Below are 17953 nucleotides of genomic sequence, written 5' to 3' on the forward strand. Positions count from 1 at the left end.
GTTATTGAAGTTGCGAGTTAGTGACCGATTAAGAGAATCGCATAGGTAGAACGCATTTTCTGCGTCTGAATCAAGAGCAGCAGCCTGACTCGAGGACACATGGGTCTCTGAAATGTCATTATTGGTACAGTTAATTACGAGATATGTAGATCAGCACAGTTTGACGCGGTAATCAGCACGCAGGGTTTATTCAAGATATGAAGAGCACGCAAAAGAATAGCATCACGTGGCATTGCGGAAGGCCAAATGTTGAATTGAATTATCACTAAGAATCCACGCAGATGCATGAGTGAAAGACATTAGACAAATAACAAGCAAACAAATGATAAGGTTTTGTAAAAAATTAAATGTTACTATTAACAAAAATCAACACAGAGAGAGCAGAAGTTAATTACAGTTCGCAGGCAAGTATGCATAGGCTATTCATGCCAGGGTAATGGAACATAAAGAAGTATAGTACACATTCGTGTCTACAAAACTAGGCCGTTGAATGAAATGTCCGGAGTATTGAAAGGAAACTCTTTTACAAACATAATGTCAATGATTTCCATTGCTTCTACACTTAAAGCAAGACAGAATCAACCAGTGCCCACAAACACCGAAAGAAAACTAGTGCCCGGAGCATCGAAGGAATCCAACAATGCCTACGGCACCGAAGGAAACAATCAGTGCTTGCAGCGCCGGAAGGTTCTCAAAACCAAGGCGAAACACACTTGCTTAGTTTCACAAACTGATTTTGCTATGGGATGCAATTGAGTGAATGTTGCATATCTTATACACTAAACACAAATCTTAGGTACACTAAACATCCACAAGCTTACCGTTAATATAAAGATTTATATCACCGGGCGAGGTAACCCACTTGAAGCTTTCATTATTTTCTTTAGCTTCCTTTAATCGTGGGAGCAATTTCTTTTTTTTTAAGTATATTTGTTTCGGAAGATGGTCAGTGAAGAATATTTTACAGTTCTGTCGTTGATTATAACTCTTGAGAACTTTTAGTGACTTAAAGATTTTATCTTTTACCAACACACTAGAAATTTTGAATATGATTGGTCGTTGGTTAGACTTACTTGAAGTTTGTTTAGAGCCCAGCCTGTGGCAGTCCAGCAGTTCAACATTATTACAATCAAGGGTGTTTTCTAAAAGTTGTTTGACGATTTCTGTTGTTTGGTGTTTCTTTTCGTCTTTATCTCCTTCGATTCCGTGGATTAAGATGTTCAGCCGTTTTTCGTAATGCTCCTTAGCTAAAGTTTCTTTTCGACTTTTTTCTTTAAATTGATTGAGTTCGAGTTCTAGAGCTTGATTTGAGTTTTCTAACGCTTTAATTTGTGAATCTTGGCAGGAAATTCTAACTTCTAGGGCAGTAGTAGTTCTGTTCAGTTTCTCTATAGACTCCATTTGAATCCTAACCTGCTCCGAAAGTCTACTTTCGATTTCTTCAAGTTTTTTGGTGAACTTGTTCTCAAAATTCTCCAGCATTTTAACAATACTTTCAAATGAGCCTTGCTCTGTGCTAGATTTCCTGCTTTTTTGCGACATGGCACAATGCTTGTGGCTTTCTAATTAATAATAAGCGATTACTTTTTAAGTTTGATTGTTTGGGATTTTAGTTGAAAGTAATATGTCAGTCAGGGTTAAGTAGAGTTGAAAAAAATAAATAAAAATCTTAAATATTTTGTTGTTTCATTTGATATCGTATACTGGGAAATCAATAAAGGGGTCACGTTGATTGATTTAAAGTAAAGGTTTAAATATTTCAATTTTTTACCAGGCTGTAAAATAGAAAAATGCAACAAATGATTCTTCAGAAGAGTTGCTAATCAAATCCAAAGAGACCTAACTGTAGATACTTAACTCATGTTTTGTAAACTACTTTGCTCTTAGGTGTTATTTGTATCTTTATCTTCTTTTGAATTTTTGAAGACGAGCTGCCTTAAACGTAATAAATGTCCAAGCACCTCTGCTGTGCTGGATGAGACAAAAAGGTTGATTGGGCTCCTGGATTACATTAAACTCCCCTAATACGCTTTCTACAAACAATGGATATTGGAAAGTGAAGACAACTACTAATATTGCAAAATGTTTATACGAAAAACGCATTATTTTTATAAAAAAATAAATGCTGCATTTTGGAAATGTTAATAAGCTCATTGTCAGAGAGGAAGGATTGACGACTTTGGATCGATAGATGTGGACTCAATACTCCTTGGGGCCATACCGAAGACTTTATGAAGATGGCACTCTTTATGATAATACATATTAAAAAAAAAATAGAGTGTAAAATACGTCAAACAAAAACCAAAGATAAAACAGTGTAGAAGTCAACATGCTCTAGATATAGTGATTATAGTTGAATAACTCAGTCAAACAATTATCAAGTACAAGTTATAGCGTATCAGCTATAAGACCATGCCTTGTTAGTAGAGGTTAGCATCTATCAAAGAATACGAAAAGCATTGTTTCAGACAGTGTATTCAATGCTTAAAAACGTTTAATTGAAAAGAAACCACACATATATTTATCTAGCTGCAGTAGCTTGCATGTGCAAGACTGAAGCAGTCTACAAACATGGCCATAACTTTCGAAAGAAACATGACCGGGTTGATGTGACGAGTTGCACTTTTTAGGCACATTGAATTTAGTCACTAATGACATGAACACCGCGCTGCATGAGCTGTCGCACTAGAAAAAATTTACAAATTCTTGTTTCTTAAAAAGAAAAACGTTTTTCAAAGCTTTCAAAAAACAATGTTTATATTTTTAAAAAGCATTCAGCAGAAATTCTTGTTAAAAGTGGGCTACAACTGCACGTACTGCTGCAGTTTGGTAAGTTATTAAAATTACAGAGAGAGACTATTATTATTGTTGTACCACGTTACTAAATTTTAGAAAACAGGATTAAAATACGGCTTGAACGTCTTGCAAAAAATCTCAAAAACTGGGGAGACAAAAACAAGTGATTTGTTGTTTTGGATGGGTCATAATGTGCAACGGCTCACAGGGCGAGTGTCAAAAACACTCATTGAAGTGTTCAGTGTCAGCATCTTTAATCATTTGTCTCACCTCCATGTCAGGGTTATACATTGTCTGTATGATCTAGATACGAACAGGGGTGCATTAAAGGGAATCATATTGTTGCTATAATTGCAACGTCGTGAGCTTATAGCAAAAGTTATCCTGATGCTAATTTATGCAAATTTGTAAGCAGAAAATAAAACAATGCCTGTTGATTACCCATTAGCATAGCGATTTAAAGAATTTAACTTTAAGATGGTAATTAAAAAAAGTTTAAAAGAAAGGAAACTTCATTTTAATCTTTTCAAGTCTTGAAAGTTTTAATGACAATATTTAAAAAAGTTGTTCTTCTCATTCAGAACGATTCTTGAGCACATGAGTTCATTGAGGTAAAAGCTAATTGAATGATGAGCAGTAAAAACCATGAATAAATCTGGACAAAGGTTGCTGGACAACTAGAAACAATAAAGGTTGGATCTAACTTTGGCTTTACACCAGTTCATTTCCATACAGAGGCAGTCGATCAAATCACCAAATAAGTTTTTTTTTTTCAAATAATACGAAATAAAATTAAGTTGCTGTATCTATACAGAATTTTTAAATGTTAAAAAATACAATAGGTTTTGAAGTGCAACCGATGGTATGTTAAAGAAAAATTTGGTCTGTTGACTTGTCGTTAAAATTGCAGTTTATGAACATAAATGCATTGTAGGCTCTGCATTGATATGATTAAATACAGGTTACCTAGAGGGACCAATCAACCAATGAGAAGACAAATTTTTTACGAACGGGCAATGTAGTCCCATAAAAAGACACAAAAAAAAGAGTGAAAAAATCGTTTATCCTTGCCATCTTCAACAAGTTTATACAAATGTTTCATATTTTGAAAAACTTTAGAACTTTTACCAAACAAGTTTCATGATTTGATCAATGTTTAACATCCATTAGCCAATGTTTATAAAATAAACTGCGAGCCTTGCGACTAAATATCTAATAAAACTGATCCTATTCAGTTTATGTGTGCAGTAATAGCTAAAAATGAAAACTCTTCATCCTAAAGCTCATTGCTTCCTTACCGCCACGAGTGTGATCACCACATCAGCCAAGCTTCCCACCACGGTGATGAAGTCAAAGGCATTCCAGGAATCTCGAAAGTAGTTCTAGAAGTACAAATACAAATCGTGAAGTAAACTGAAGTGGCAAACAATGCAAATAGCCTTTTTTAAATAAAAGGCAATGCATCATCTCGTCAGGTATTTACACGACTATTCTTTTCGATTCACTCCTTGGAGTGCATAATTTAAAACACAAATTTAGTCTACTGTGAAAAGTTGTAAGAATAAAAAGTTCAAAGTACGAGCTCGTATTTTGTAAGTTTACATATTTTACAGCAGTCTTCTGCAACATTTCTTAAAAATTATGAAATGCCAGTGGCGGCTCGTGGCTATTTTTTATACATAGGCTGCAAAAATGTTTCACGTTGTTTTACATTACATTTACATTCACCAATTTCACGAGGGTAGGCTGCAGCCTAGCAGCCTATTTAAGACGAGCCGCCACTGCTAAGTGCACTTATCAGCAACAAAACTCTAGTCAACAATTTTCAAAATGGAAGCACGTAAGATATCATGCACAACACAAGGTACAACCAATAGCAAAATGCATTGCCAGAAGAAAAAAAACAAGAACAACAAATTGCAAGCATAAAATAAAAAAAAACTTGGTTAAAAGAAAAAGAATCTATATTAAATTTTGTCTGCTCCTCTATACTTTCCTAGTCAAACGTTCTAACATCTGCTAATAATCCAAGTTAATTGCATTAGATCAGGGGTTCTTAACCTTTTTTCTTTCATTACCCACTTCCGCTACTTAATAAACCTATATTCCCCCACGGCCTACTAGAACACGGCCAAATATGTTGCTATTTGAGGAAATTTCTAAGAGTCTGAATTGTTACAATCATAGCTATGACAAACCTATCATCTTCCCATTTCCAGAAGTAAGTAAAATGAGCAATATTTGCATCTAGACATATTTTTGGCTTGTTTTTCCGGAGATTAGATATGTATGTTAAGCACAACTTATGCAATAATAATGTAAAATATGTAAAAATTTTCCAACTACATCCTGGAGGTAGTCTCATCATACAGTCGTTAGCTTTTTTGTATAGCAGGATTTTTTGCCAATAGTCCCACTTTACTTGCAAAATTAAACTTGGTGGAAAACAAAACGAACTAAAATTTAAATTAGCACATCAAATGAACCGCTTACAACATAGAATTCACAAAAAATCCTTGATATTTTAAATGGAACATGCAATTTCACCAAAAGCGACACACCAAAAGATACTACCTCCAGGTTGCAGTTGGAAAATCTTACATATTTTACATTGTTATTGCATAAGTTGTGCTTAACATACATACCTAATCTCCGGTTAAACAAGCCAAACATATGTCTAGGTACAAATATTGCTTATTTTACTTACTTCTGGAAATGGGAAGATGACAGGTTTGTCATAGCTATGATTGTAACAATTCAGACTCTTAGAAATTTCCTCAAATAGCAACATATTTGGCCGTGTTCTAGTAGGCCGTGATTCCCCACATACTTTTAAAACTGACTGAAAAATCAAAATGAATCCTAGTAACCTGTGTGACATATCCCAAAGCACAATGGTATTTAACAAAAAGAACAATTTCAATGAGAAGAATAACATTAAAGATTGTCCATTAATGTCAATGCGATTTTTGTTCTTGGTTGTCAGCGACGATCGAGTCAATGTCAGGCTCTATTTTTGAGATTGCACAACGCAAATCTGATTCCAGATGAATTGTAAAACAATGCACTAGGACTCGGTGTTTGTTAAAAAATATTACTTTTGTGACTAACTAATCAGATTTACTTCCTTGGATATTCGAGTAAAACTTAAAACAATTTCCCACTTCCAGACCAGAAAGAATTTCCCACTGCATGGATATTCAGTAATTTCCCACTGGTGGAAAATTTCCCACCGTTTAAGAACCACTGGAGTACACATAGAACAACAAACCCAACTTCAAATTACCCACTTGAAATCCTCAAATTCCCCACTAGTGGGTAATTACCCACAGGTTAAGAACCCCTGCATTAGATGCATATTGCGTATTCAGCTTGTGATACACAGCATACTCATGAGTCATGACTTTGATGAAATTGAGGTCAAGAACCAAACATAAAAATCAAAACGGTCGATGTTTAGAAAACGAATCGACATTTTTCGCTTCTGAGTCAGAACTGCTACTAAAATTAAGAAAAACGACATAGATCAGGTCAACTCCAAAGTGATTAAGGCTCCAGCATCTCATAGGCCTGAGTTTGATTCCAAGTCTAGTTACACCAAATACGTTTAAAAAAATATGATCTTAACTGCTTTCTTTCTTACATAAAACAATGCTGATGTCGACAAAAATCGACGAATGTCATGAACAATTAATTGGATAAAGCAGCAAACACGAATATCAAAATTAAAAATTGATTATTGCCAGAGTGACAATAATTAAAACAAAATTAATCCACATTTGAACCAATACTCGAAGCAGCGTTACGTACTAGAAACCCAAATGCAATCATCTTCACTACGCACTCTATTGTAAAGAGTATAGTGAAAGCGATGTTCAGATAGCGTAGGGTGTGCTCGTAACTAGGATCTTCAGCAAACTTCCAATAATCCTGCACATAAAAACATACATGCTACAAGCAGGGTACAACATAAGCACGAGACAGAATTAGAAAAAGAAGAAATATTATACCACTTTATCTGGCCCAGATATGGTAAAGATCTGGTTAGATATGTACCCGATCTGGTAAAGATCTGAACCAGATAAAGTGACTGTTTAGGAGGCTACTTTGCAGTGCTGCCAGTTTTCTTTTTTTGTAGGCCTATTGCTCATCATGTTTTCACACTACAAATCACTGCAAATGCAGACAAACGCAGCACTTTAAGCTGGTACCATGGCCTTACTAGAACATAAAAAGATTTTTTATTTTCTCTCGCTCAAACCTATTTCATGGCATCGTTTTATTAAAGAGCAAGCTTGACTTTCGAGTATGTTTGACTAATTTATTTCTTGCTTTTGTTTGTCGTGTTTCCATGCTGAAGCAGTATAATTTTCGTCCTGGATAATGGTATTGGCAACAGTAAGAAAATATTTTGTCAATTAAAATAAAAAAATAACAATGAGGTAGGTGTGTGGTACAAGTAGCACCTTTGAACCCTGGGCAGTCGCCATGGATTGTTACACCATGGGTCTCTGGGAACACTGGTCTTGATCACACACCAAACTAACAAGTGGGTCCACGTCCCACCTCATGGGCAACAACCTCGACTGGTTGGCTAAAACTTGTTAGAAATCCTGCTGCCTTGCAGGAAATACTTTTTTAAGTAAAGGCTAGGCCCACCGCCAATAACTGTGGTTAGCGTCAGGAAGGGCATCCGGCTGGAAACTCTATGCTCCAAAATATTATTTAAATGCAGCAAAAGCTAAAAATGGCCCCTAGTCCCCAGCAGCCCTTAGATGGGCAAGGGGTGCGAAGAATCTCTGGGTTCCGAGAAAACAAAAAAACATTGAAAAAAGATTATGGTGTTACAATCGGATGCTGGAATGTGGGAAGTTTGTGTGGTAAAGGAACTGAAATATGTGAAGAACTAAGAAAAAGAAGGGTGGATATATGTGGCCTAGAGGAAGTAAGATGGAGGGGACAGTCAGCGCGGTTTTTAGGTGCCAATGGGAGGAGATATAAGTTATGGTGGTCAGGAAATAACACAGGAATCGGTGGTGTTGGTTTCTTGGTAAAAGAGGAATTATGTGAGAAAGTAATAGAAGTTAGAAGAAGGAGTGACAGAGTGATGACAATGGTACTTGCTTTTGAAGAGGAGGTAGTGAGGCTAATCTGTGCATATGCACCTCAAAGTGGTAGGGATTACTTAGAAAAGGAAAGTTTTGTGAAAACGAGAAGGGAAAAAAGGACTGAAGAATTGTTGGATATGCTAGAGATGAGAGAGACCATAGACCAACTGGCAAGGGCAAATGGAGTAAGATGGTATGGACATGTGATAAGGAGGGAGGAAGGAAGTTTTCTTAGAAAGGCACTAGATCTAAAGGTGGATGGGAAGAGGAAACGCGGTCGTCCAAGAAGAACGTGGAAACAACAAGTGAAGGATGAGTTTAAAAAAGTCGGACTGAAGGAGGAAGATGCAAGGGACAGGGTGAAATGGAGAAAAGGGATTAAGACAATTGCTGCGCGGAAACAATCGGCCACCCCCACTAGTGGGGAACAAACCGACGATGGATTATGATGATGATGATGAACAAACTAAACAGAATGTAAAGGGAAAAAAGCATGAATTTGTGTAACAACTATCACTGCAAACCAAGCTGCAAAAGAAACTAAAGGTGATACTACAAAAAGTGCACAATGCCAAGCAAAAAAGCCAAACAGAGCAGATTGCATCAAATATATTTATTACTTTCTAAAACCTCTACAGCCTGTTTCACCATAGAAGATCCTTCTGATGATCCCCCTTTTAGGGTGAAACAGGCTGTAGAGGTTTTAAAAAGTAATAACTATACTTCATGAAGGTGATATCTATGTGTACCGAAACTGCTGAAGCATTCGCGGACAAAGATATGTATGCATCTTCAGCCTACACACATTCTAACGACGACCAATCTCAACTACAGACATTCAAACAGTTTCTTTTATTTTTCATTTGGCGGTTGGTAACATCAAAATAATACAAAGGTTGAAAGTGAACGAGCAAGGCATATTTACAACATAAGGTGGCATGACCAAAAGTCTTACATTGATTCATTGTTGAGCAACATAAAATCAATGTAAGCTAATGTATTTTATAAAGATGTTCTTTACCACGGGACCATATGCAAAGGTCTTAATTAAACACTCAAGTGTGAAGAGTGTCGTAAAAACGATGTTCAGAATATGTAGCCCACTTTCGTATTCTTCCGGCATTTTGTGATACTGATAAACAAAAAGACTGTTTTTAATTTTTTTCGCTCAACTAACGTAAATCTAATTTTCAGAAAGTTGTATAAAAATTAAAATAACAAAAAGTTAAAAACGTCGTACGAAAACCGGTGTGTGGCGCTACAAAAACAAAGATTAATTTTGACCCATTTATGCTTGGATGTTTTAAATGTAAAGTAAGGTTGCAATTGGATTCTTAAGTCTAGTACATTGTGTCCCAGTTTTGAGTACGTCGTGAAGAATAAATCATTCTCGTTGAGATACCGGTCAATCTTTGCGAAATCACTCGGACCTAAATAATTCTATTTGACTAAGTTATAACCAGCTGCTGACTAAAGATTGCATCCAGAAAGTGAGTTTACTTAAAACGCAGTTAAAGTACCAAGCAGTTCAACAAGGTTGTAGTGCCGATCGTATGGAAACATTACATGTTTACAATATGTAGCTGGCTTCATAGAATAGTTGACAGATATCAATCTTATAATATTAAATAAACGTAGAGGTAAAAAAAAAGTCAAAACAACTATATGTATTCAATTGTGATAAGATTGTTTGAGATAGCAGTGGTGACACTCAAATGATGCTGTTCACCACGTTTTAATTTCCAACTCTTTACGCAAGCTTAATTTTGTACAAACTACTTTTTCTATTTTGACCTCAACTGACTGGATGCTTAGAATAAGTAGCCTATGTTTTGCTACGGAATGAACCAAATTACGAAATATTAAAAACTATCTTTCAAAATCATACCTTCAGCATAAGAACTACTGTATTTAACACAATGAGTCCCATTACAATCCACTCAAAAGCTGGAGTTATCACTATTTTCCACACTTTGTACTGGAAGCCTTCTTCATTAGTTGGCATAAACCGAGTCAAAGGCTTGGACGAAATGGCAAAGTCAAGACAAGCTCTCTGTTTTCGAAAACAAATTAAAGCGATTGATATGAAATCGAAGGAAGTGACTGGTCTCGAGGTCAATTTAAACATGTTCACACAGAATGTACTGTAGAATTAAATTAAACGTAGACGTCAATCTAATTGAAACAATGGTTAAACTCGGTTTCATCGTAGATTAATGTTGATCTCCAAATTGTTTTTAATGCTCAGTGCAAAAGTAAACAGAATAGGCTACTTCATTTTTACTGATACTATAGTGTAGTCTGTTTCACATCGAAATACACTAAGCTGTGGCAAATAACAATTACAACAAGGAAAATCTCATTTGAAGATGAAGCAATTTCAGATGACATCGAATCGTAGGCTTTAACAACCAGCCTATGACGATGTCTAGGGTAGTCTAGATACCTGTGGATTGAAAATTCTATGCCTTTCTATGCGACCCGTCTGCAAAATTTAGAATAGCAGAGTGGACCAGAGAAGCAGACTTAGTTTTTCGCTACGCAAAAAGGTTGCCCCACGACAGCCGGACGGCCCGTCGTGTGGGGTAGCTGGTACCAACCGTACTTTAATAGCCGTGCAGCGCCCACGTCTCTATCACGTGACCGTAACACAGGTACGTTTGACTCCGAAACTCGGTCTGCCCGTAAGCAGAGCGGTTAACTTGGGGTCTCCCACGAGGAGAAAAGCTGGACTGTTTAAGGAAAATTTAATTCTCGTGGGAGACGAAATTTATCATGACCTACCTGTGAAAACACACACCATGAATATGTATGTATATTTAAGTTGAGCAAGAATTTAACGTTTTATATTGTACAATTTTGATAAAGAGGTGACTTTCTTCAACCATAAACAGATGAAAGCAAGCAACCACACGGCATTTAACATAATCTATTTTTATGTTTAATATATTATGTTCAGTTTAATATATTATGTTAAATGCCGTGTGGTTGCTTGGTTTCATCTGTTTATGGTTTTAGATTGTGGATAACATTCTTTCTTTTTAAGTCTTTGGGTACTTCACTGAGGTCAAATAGCGTACTGCATAGCCTAGTTTTAGTACATTAATTATGTTTATATACCGTACAGAAAAAGTTGCATTCGTTGAAAAATGAGTCTCTTTTTATTTTTTCTGGAATGAATTATCTTCAGATCTTTTAAGGAGCAGAAACAAACTTTGAAAAACAATAAAGTTTACCTCATTTTTTTCTAAAGAGCAGTTAGACATTGCTTTGTCTCCTTCTTCTTGGAAAGTGATGATGATAAAAGCTACAAAGATGTTGACGAAGAAAAATGGAAACACAATGAAGAATACGATGTAAAAGATGCTGACTTCCATTCTGTTTCCAGGCTGTGGTCCTCGATCTTCCTCAGTTGATTCAATAGAATGCCACAGGACACTGTTTCAAACAAATTGTCAGTTGAGATTGAACCCTATACCTGTCTATACGCTAGTGACAATGAGCGGTATACTATCCTACCGATAAAGAAAAAAAGATGATAAAACCTTGAATGGTTAAAAAGCACATAAACAGTTTTTGTGTGGTAAAGTCAAGGATTCATAGAATAGCGGGATGACCAATTAGGTTGCAATATCTGATAGGTGAAGGTAAAAGTGCTTCTTGTTACTTTTTAATTTTTAGAAGAAACATTTTTTTAGCATTTTTAAAATATTGTTGCCCAAAAACTGTCCGCTTAGTTTGGGCCACCAGTCCACCACTACTTTAAAACTGCCAAAAGAATATTTTTTTTTTAATTTAAAAAATATCTGGCAATATTTTTGGCTCCACTTGTCAGATATCACAGCCGAGGGGGCGATTCCCTACTTTTATGAATCCCTGAGTAAAGTACATGTTTTTAGCTCCCACGGCTGAAGAACCTAACATATTAAGCTACACAAGAAAAACACTTAACAACAATCGAAACGTCACTCACTCTGGCCATCCTTCTCCCGTCGAAATAACAAAGAGAGTAAGAAACGAGGAAAGGACGTTGTCATAGTGAAAGTCTCTCTGGGCCCACTCTCTAAGTTTAATGACTTTCGTGCCATCAGCATGGTCATGTATATAGGTGCCTCTGAAACATATCATGATCTGTATTCTGTTGCCATTTGGTCTACCATGCTGAGGTTTGAAACTATGCAATTAATAATTAAACAGCCTCCATGAATTACCAACCGAGGAAAATCAGCGTCAAAATCGTATTTGGAAACGTAATTTTGTGAGAAGCTTGCACTTTAGAACATTAAATCAGGAATAGTTTACTGTATATCACAGACGAGAAGAGTTAATGTGAGGCCATTTTCAGCATTTATGCACTATAGTGGTGTTTGTGCTTCCATCACATACATATAAAATTACATCAAATATAGTTACTACTTTCTAAAACCTCTACAGCCTGTTTCACTCTAAAAGGGGGATCATCAGAAGGTCCTTATTCAAATAGAATCTGTTTTGTATTATTCGTCATGTCATATTAATTTGAACTCTGGAAGCTTCTTGTCAAAGCAAACCTGTTATAAATAGCCACGTGATTTGAGCATAATTGTTTCAGCTGTGTACTATATGGATAAGAAGTTGAAAAGTCTCAATGAAAAGTGTGTTGAAGACGATTGTATTGTTCAACAATTATTATTCGTTGTATTGTTCGTTCTGTGTACAATTATACATTGGTAACCCACCAAGAGCATTAAGTTGCCAACAAAGTTGTTAAAAAGCAATTATACGTTGGAATCAGTGGTAATTCATGAGATGCTTCAGCTAATAATACGTAGCCAAAAATATTTTATGAGGTAAGTTGACATTTACCGTAAACAGTTTAATCGTTGTAACACATTTAACATCTCACTGTCCTATATAAGCTGCAGACTATTATAGTAGTATATAGTGAAGTAAACCACTACAAAAATAAAGAAGGAAACTTAACCTACTTGCATTCAGCCTCAGTATGCTTCATCAGATCTGTGCAATAAAAGAACTTCCCTTTGAATAGTTCAACAGCAATGACGGAAAATATAAACATGAAGAGAAGATAAACCATCAGTATTGTGGCCACATTCCGGAAAGCGTTGACAACACACAGAAAAACTGCCTGGAAGTAAATACAACGGTTTGATGATTCTATATTGTCATAACATTCACCAGTTCAACGCAGCCTGGTGTGTACTAATGCAATCTTATCGTATTTCTTGATACTACCGCATTGAAAACTTTTTATGCCGAGCTAGCTGTTTCTTTCATAGGTATGTTTGACAGAAACAATAACTTCGCTTCCACTTTATTTCTGACTAGCTATCATAGCAGAAACAAGGAAGGAACGTAACATGGCAAAAGAATCAGCTGCATTTCAACTTTGGGTTGGTATGATAACATACGCACATTGACACAGAAAAGTTTCACATACTTTTAGCTTTGGAAGTCTTTTGATAGTTTTCAGAGGCCGTAATACTCTGAGCACGCGAAGTGACTTGATCACTCCCAAGTCCATATTTCTCGTTTCTGCAGTGCCTCTGAAATGAAGAAACTAAAAAAATAGCATAGTTTCTCTCGAAATAAAAAGGATAGTTTGGGGCCTACGCAAAATATTCTTCACTATTTGGTAGTAGGAAGTGTTATTTTCCGCTACTAGATGGAGCAGAACATTCTACGTACTTAGGAAATTTATTTTGTTTACGTTACAGCTGATAATAATGAAAGGTATTGGCCAATCGCAACTTCACAAGATACACACCCCAACCTTGAAATATTTATGCATATTAAAATATTTATGTTTAATTTAATTTAAAACCAAACGTGGGCTACACGGTACACATTCCTTATGTATTTATTTCATGTTGGAAAAGAGTGACATTTGCAATGGATTGCCAATTTCTTCAGGTATTTTTGGTTGAGCAACCTTATTATTTTTCTTTTCTGAGCTATTTGCCCATTGTGCATATTTACAATTGAAGATTTTCCAATTTAATCTTGAAAGTATTTTGACTGATTTTTGACGTGGTTTTGTGTTTACCTTTTATATTTACACCTATTCGAGTAACACAAATCATGTCCACATGACTTACTTCAAAATAAATCCAACAAGCGCACTACAAACAACCACAAAATCTAAGACATTCCACCAACTACGAAAGTAGGATCCACGATGCAAAACCAAACCAAGGTCTATCATCTAAAAATACACATTTAAAGTTAATACAAATGAATGTATTTTCACACGAGTCAATTCAATTATAAGATATTTCATTTCATTGATCATAGTTAACTAGCGATCATGCATATAAAGTGTAATGCAGTAGAACTAGCTTTGTTAAATCTCTTTATGTTGTGGCACATTCCCATATATTGCACTGTGCATGTGAAATGGATCAGTTCGAATTCAACGTGTATGCTACGAAGCGTACGTTCTAGTAAGATTACTGTTGGTATCGGATGATAAAAAAGACCTAGCTTTATCAAATTTTAAGTAAAAGTTCAAGCCACATTCATCGATAAAATCCGATTAGTTGAACGTAGTCAAAGATAAATGGTCAAACTCATATCGAAAACCGAACACAAGCGAATACTAAGGTTGTTACATAGAAACTCTGTTTATTGCATAGGCTAGAATTTTATATCAACAATACATTCGATCAAGCACTTTCGGAAAATAAACTAAGCATTTTACCTTCATGACCATTTCAAATGTAAACACAGCAGTGAAGATGAAGTCAAAGTACTGGAGTACATCATTTCTTTTCGACTCCTTTGAAACCGGATCTTCAGCAGCCAGTGTAACACTACTCAGGACAATGATGATGAGAATGGTAGTTTCAAAGTACTTTAGGTTCACCACAGCATGGCAAGCAAGCCGAATTCTGAACAAAAATTAAAAGGAGCATTCCAAAAATTGTATGCTTCAGTTTGCTGTAATAACAACCCTTTTCGTTGCAATGAAGGACTCCTTTTCTTTAACATTTCGATCGTTTCTAAATTCGTAGATAGTCTGCCCATTTTATCTTACAGTATTATAGTTTATCTTACAGTAACTTAAATCGTTATTGATCATAAATTTCAGCAAAACCATAGTTTTTGTTCTACCTCTGATACTATCAGTAATGAAGGGGATGTGGAAAGAATATTTAAAAGAGCGATAAACGTAAACCTTCTGAACGAGGTATAAATAACTTAGCCTACAACAAACTAGTTCTCTTATGTGGAACCGACTTACGGATTTGTTGGACTAAAAATGAACATGGAGCTATAAGGAAGCATGGGTTTAGGTCCGCTTTCACTTTCTTCATCAAACTCTGAAAGACTTCGTCCTTCTTCTGTGACAGTTGAGTTGAGATTACAAATACAGAAATTAATGAAAGTATAATTTGATCTTTAGTGTTACAAATACTACTTTACTTTTTGAATTATATTTTTGAATCACTTTTTGAATCTCATTTAATATTGAATTCACAGAATTCAGCAAGTCAAAGAAAAAAAAAGACCAAAAGCTATAAAAACCAAAAAAAAATACGTTGGAAGGATATTGAAGAATAGATTGTTATCACCTGGATGAGAACAGAGAATAATCTATTGGTGTAAAGGTCACCTGCCATCAGTGTAATGACCTGTGGTAGCTGATGGTAATTTAAGTATTGATAACAATAGGAGTTGAGTGGCTTAATCCCAGCGTGTCTTTATCGTTACTGGTGAATTGAAATTAGAGGTTACTTGCGCTGGAAAGCTATTGTTCGATTGTGCTAGCGTCACCCAGATGATTATATAAGAATCCATACTTTTCCGGGTAACACTAAAAGGCGGAAATGCGGAAATGCGGAATAAGCCGAAATAACTTTAGAATTAATACAGTCATAGTATTTAATGATCTCACAATTGCTTCTAAATAATATCTTTCAATGATATTTCAACATAAGAAAATGTTCGGTATTGAGTTGTGGCTAAAAATCGCACTTCCGCCTTTTTCCTATTTCAATAAATTCCATTAAATTTCGAAATTTACTCCAATAACTGTGGAATTAAAACAGTCAAAGTATTTAATGACCTCACAATTGCTTCTAAACAATATCTTTCAATGGTATTTCAACATAAAAGTAGGTTCGGTGATGAGTTGTTGTTAAAAATCGCATTTCCTCCTTTTTCCATGTTGCAACATTTCATTCTTTCATGATGAAGTTATCGCTATGTTAAACAATATGGACGCCAAGATCGTACTTCCGCGTTTTCTACATCGGCATTAAATCGCTACTTCTGCGGACAATACGCCATTTCATGCCCGGTTTATTTCCGCCTTCCGCATTTCCGCCTTTTAGTGTTGCCCTACTTTTCCCTCAATTATAAAAGATAGATAGGATTTGAATAAAAAAAGATAGAGTTTGGTTTGGTCAGCGGAGGAAGAGGAAACGAACAACCCATAAGGAAATAGCTCGATACGGTGACAAAAGACAGCGGGATAGGCATGGAAGAGCTAAAAGAGGTTGTGAGGAAGCGAAAGTTGTAGAGGGAGAAGATTTATAGAGTGACAAAGAGTTGAAATCGACTGAAAGAATGATGATGATGATAAAAGATGGATTATTCAGTTATCAACTTGGCTTTACTTACCCATGTTGGAGTGAACATTTACACCTAGTCGACTTCTTGATTCCCCAGGCTTGCTAACCGCAATCACTGGGTTTCCTTCATTCGATAACTTGGGTGCTCCAAGATAATTGGGTTCAAGGGAGTTCCCAAGTTGAAAGCTTCTCTGTGAAGTTTGATCTACATAGCTGCCTGTTGGTGATCTAAACAGCCAAGAAAAGAGATTAAATGGTTCATGTAAATTGATGGCCTTAGTAGCTTAGTGCTTCTCCTGTTATCCAGCTCCCTAAACAAGTGGATAAAGCAAGGTTTCCTAAGCTGTGTTTCGCGGAACATTGATGGTTTATCAATACTACACAGTTGGTCGCTTACAAATAAGTACAAATCCAACATACGCATTGTATAGAGCGTACACTGTCAAAGATAATAACCACAGTGATTCGCAACTAGAATGATTTCATAAGTTTTTTCATCTTAAATCTTGATTAATGCACCATTTTAAATTTGCAGTCTAAACAGTCAAAAATTTGTTTTATGGCATCTCAAGAAGTTATTTCTGAAAGAGATGTATGAAAATTTTGATTTTATTGTATATTATTTACTTGTTGCAGAACTGATCAGCGGAAACGAAAAGAAGAATAATCGGCTGAATTATCATCTCATCGAACATCAACAATTAGTTCCAATCGAACAGCTTTTACATCCTTGTTATTAATAATTTTGCAATGGACAATCACTAATTTTCTCTCACAAATAGCTGAGCAACAAAAATTGCATTGCGCCACAAGTAATATGCATCAAACAACGTTTCTTTTTCCAGTTTTATTCATTTTTTATTTGTAAATGTACTTTCATGCTAGTTGGGCGATGATCGATGCGAAACACGGTTGAAGTTCACAAAAAAACAGAGTAAAAAATAATTGTATGTGGTCCAAATGTGTTTGGGAAACCCTGGGAAAGAGTGGTTGCCTGTCTGTGAGTTGCTACATATAGGTCACACAACAGGTTGCACAACGTCTTTGTAAACACGGCACTAAACTTGTTTTCTACACACTCAGTATTGAGAGAATGAGCTTATAGTTTTAAAATACAAAGTGCTAATAGCAATGCATATCTACAATGGATACAGAGCTTCAGGGTCATGCTAACCGCTCCTAGCGCTGAAACATACGCTACATCAACGTTATGATTTTCGTTGTCTTACCTCGATGTGTCTGTCTGTGCCACATTGCCACTGTTCGCTCGCTTCATAGGAGATGCTGTGTTTGAACCGTTGATCTATTGAAATGACAATCTTAGATTAGCAAATACAAGATTTTGAAACTACAAAGCAGCAGTGCTTGTTTTCATTTCTTTTAGTTTGGCAGCTCTACAGCATGTAAATAAACCTATTTTGTTATTTTTGGTACTTTGTGTTGCAATTGTAAAAACTTGTCAGTAGCCTACAG

At 35.8% G+C, this 17953-nt stretch overlaps 1 protein-coding gene across 1 annotated transcript in view; it reads right to left on the reverse strand.

Annotated features, from left to right (window-relative positions):
- The window catches only part of LOC145764326 (voltage-dependent calcium channel type A subunit alpha-1-like), a 67481-nt gene that overhangs the window by 17763 nt on the left and 31765 nt on the right, over nucleotides 1-17953 (reverse strand). Inside the window, exons 20-31 of the mRNA XM_082575944.1 lie at nucleotides 17710-17783; nucleotides 16530-16708; nucleotides 15148-15247; nucleotides 14605-14794; nucleotides 14003-14109; nucleotides 13345-13450; nucleotides 12872-13032; nucleotides 11878-12018; nucleotides 11141-11342; nucleotides 9793-9957; nucleotides 8926-9036; nucleotides 4095-4178 (exon numbers count right to left, since the gene is read on the reverse strand). Coding sequence (XP_082432070.1) covers nucleotides 4095-4178; nucleotides 8926-9036; nucleotides 9793-9957; nucleotides 11141-11342; nucleotides 11878-12018; nucleotides 12872-13032; nucleotides 13345-13450; nucleotides 14003-14109; nucleotides 14605-14794; nucleotides 15148-15247; nucleotides 16530-16708; nucleotides 17710-17783 — 1620 coding nt within the window. The remainder of the gene's footprint in view (nucleotides 1-4094; nucleotides 4179-8925; nucleotides 9037-9792; nucleotides 9958-11140; nucleotides 11343-11877; nucleotides 12019-12871; nucleotides 13033-13344; nucleotides 13451-14002; nucleotides 14110-14604; nucleotides 14795-15147; nucleotides 15248-16529; nucleotides 16709-17709; nucleotides 17784-17953) is intronic.

The sequence above is a fragment of the Aplidium turbinatum genome, chromosome 2, assembly GCF_918807975.1.
Source record: "Aplidium turbinatum chromosome 2, kaAplTurb1.1, whole genome shotgun sequence".
Classification (NCBI taxonomy): domain Eukaryota; kingdom Metazoa; phylum Chordata; class Ascidiacea; order Aplousobranchia; family Polyclinidae; genus Aplidium; species Aplidium turbinatum.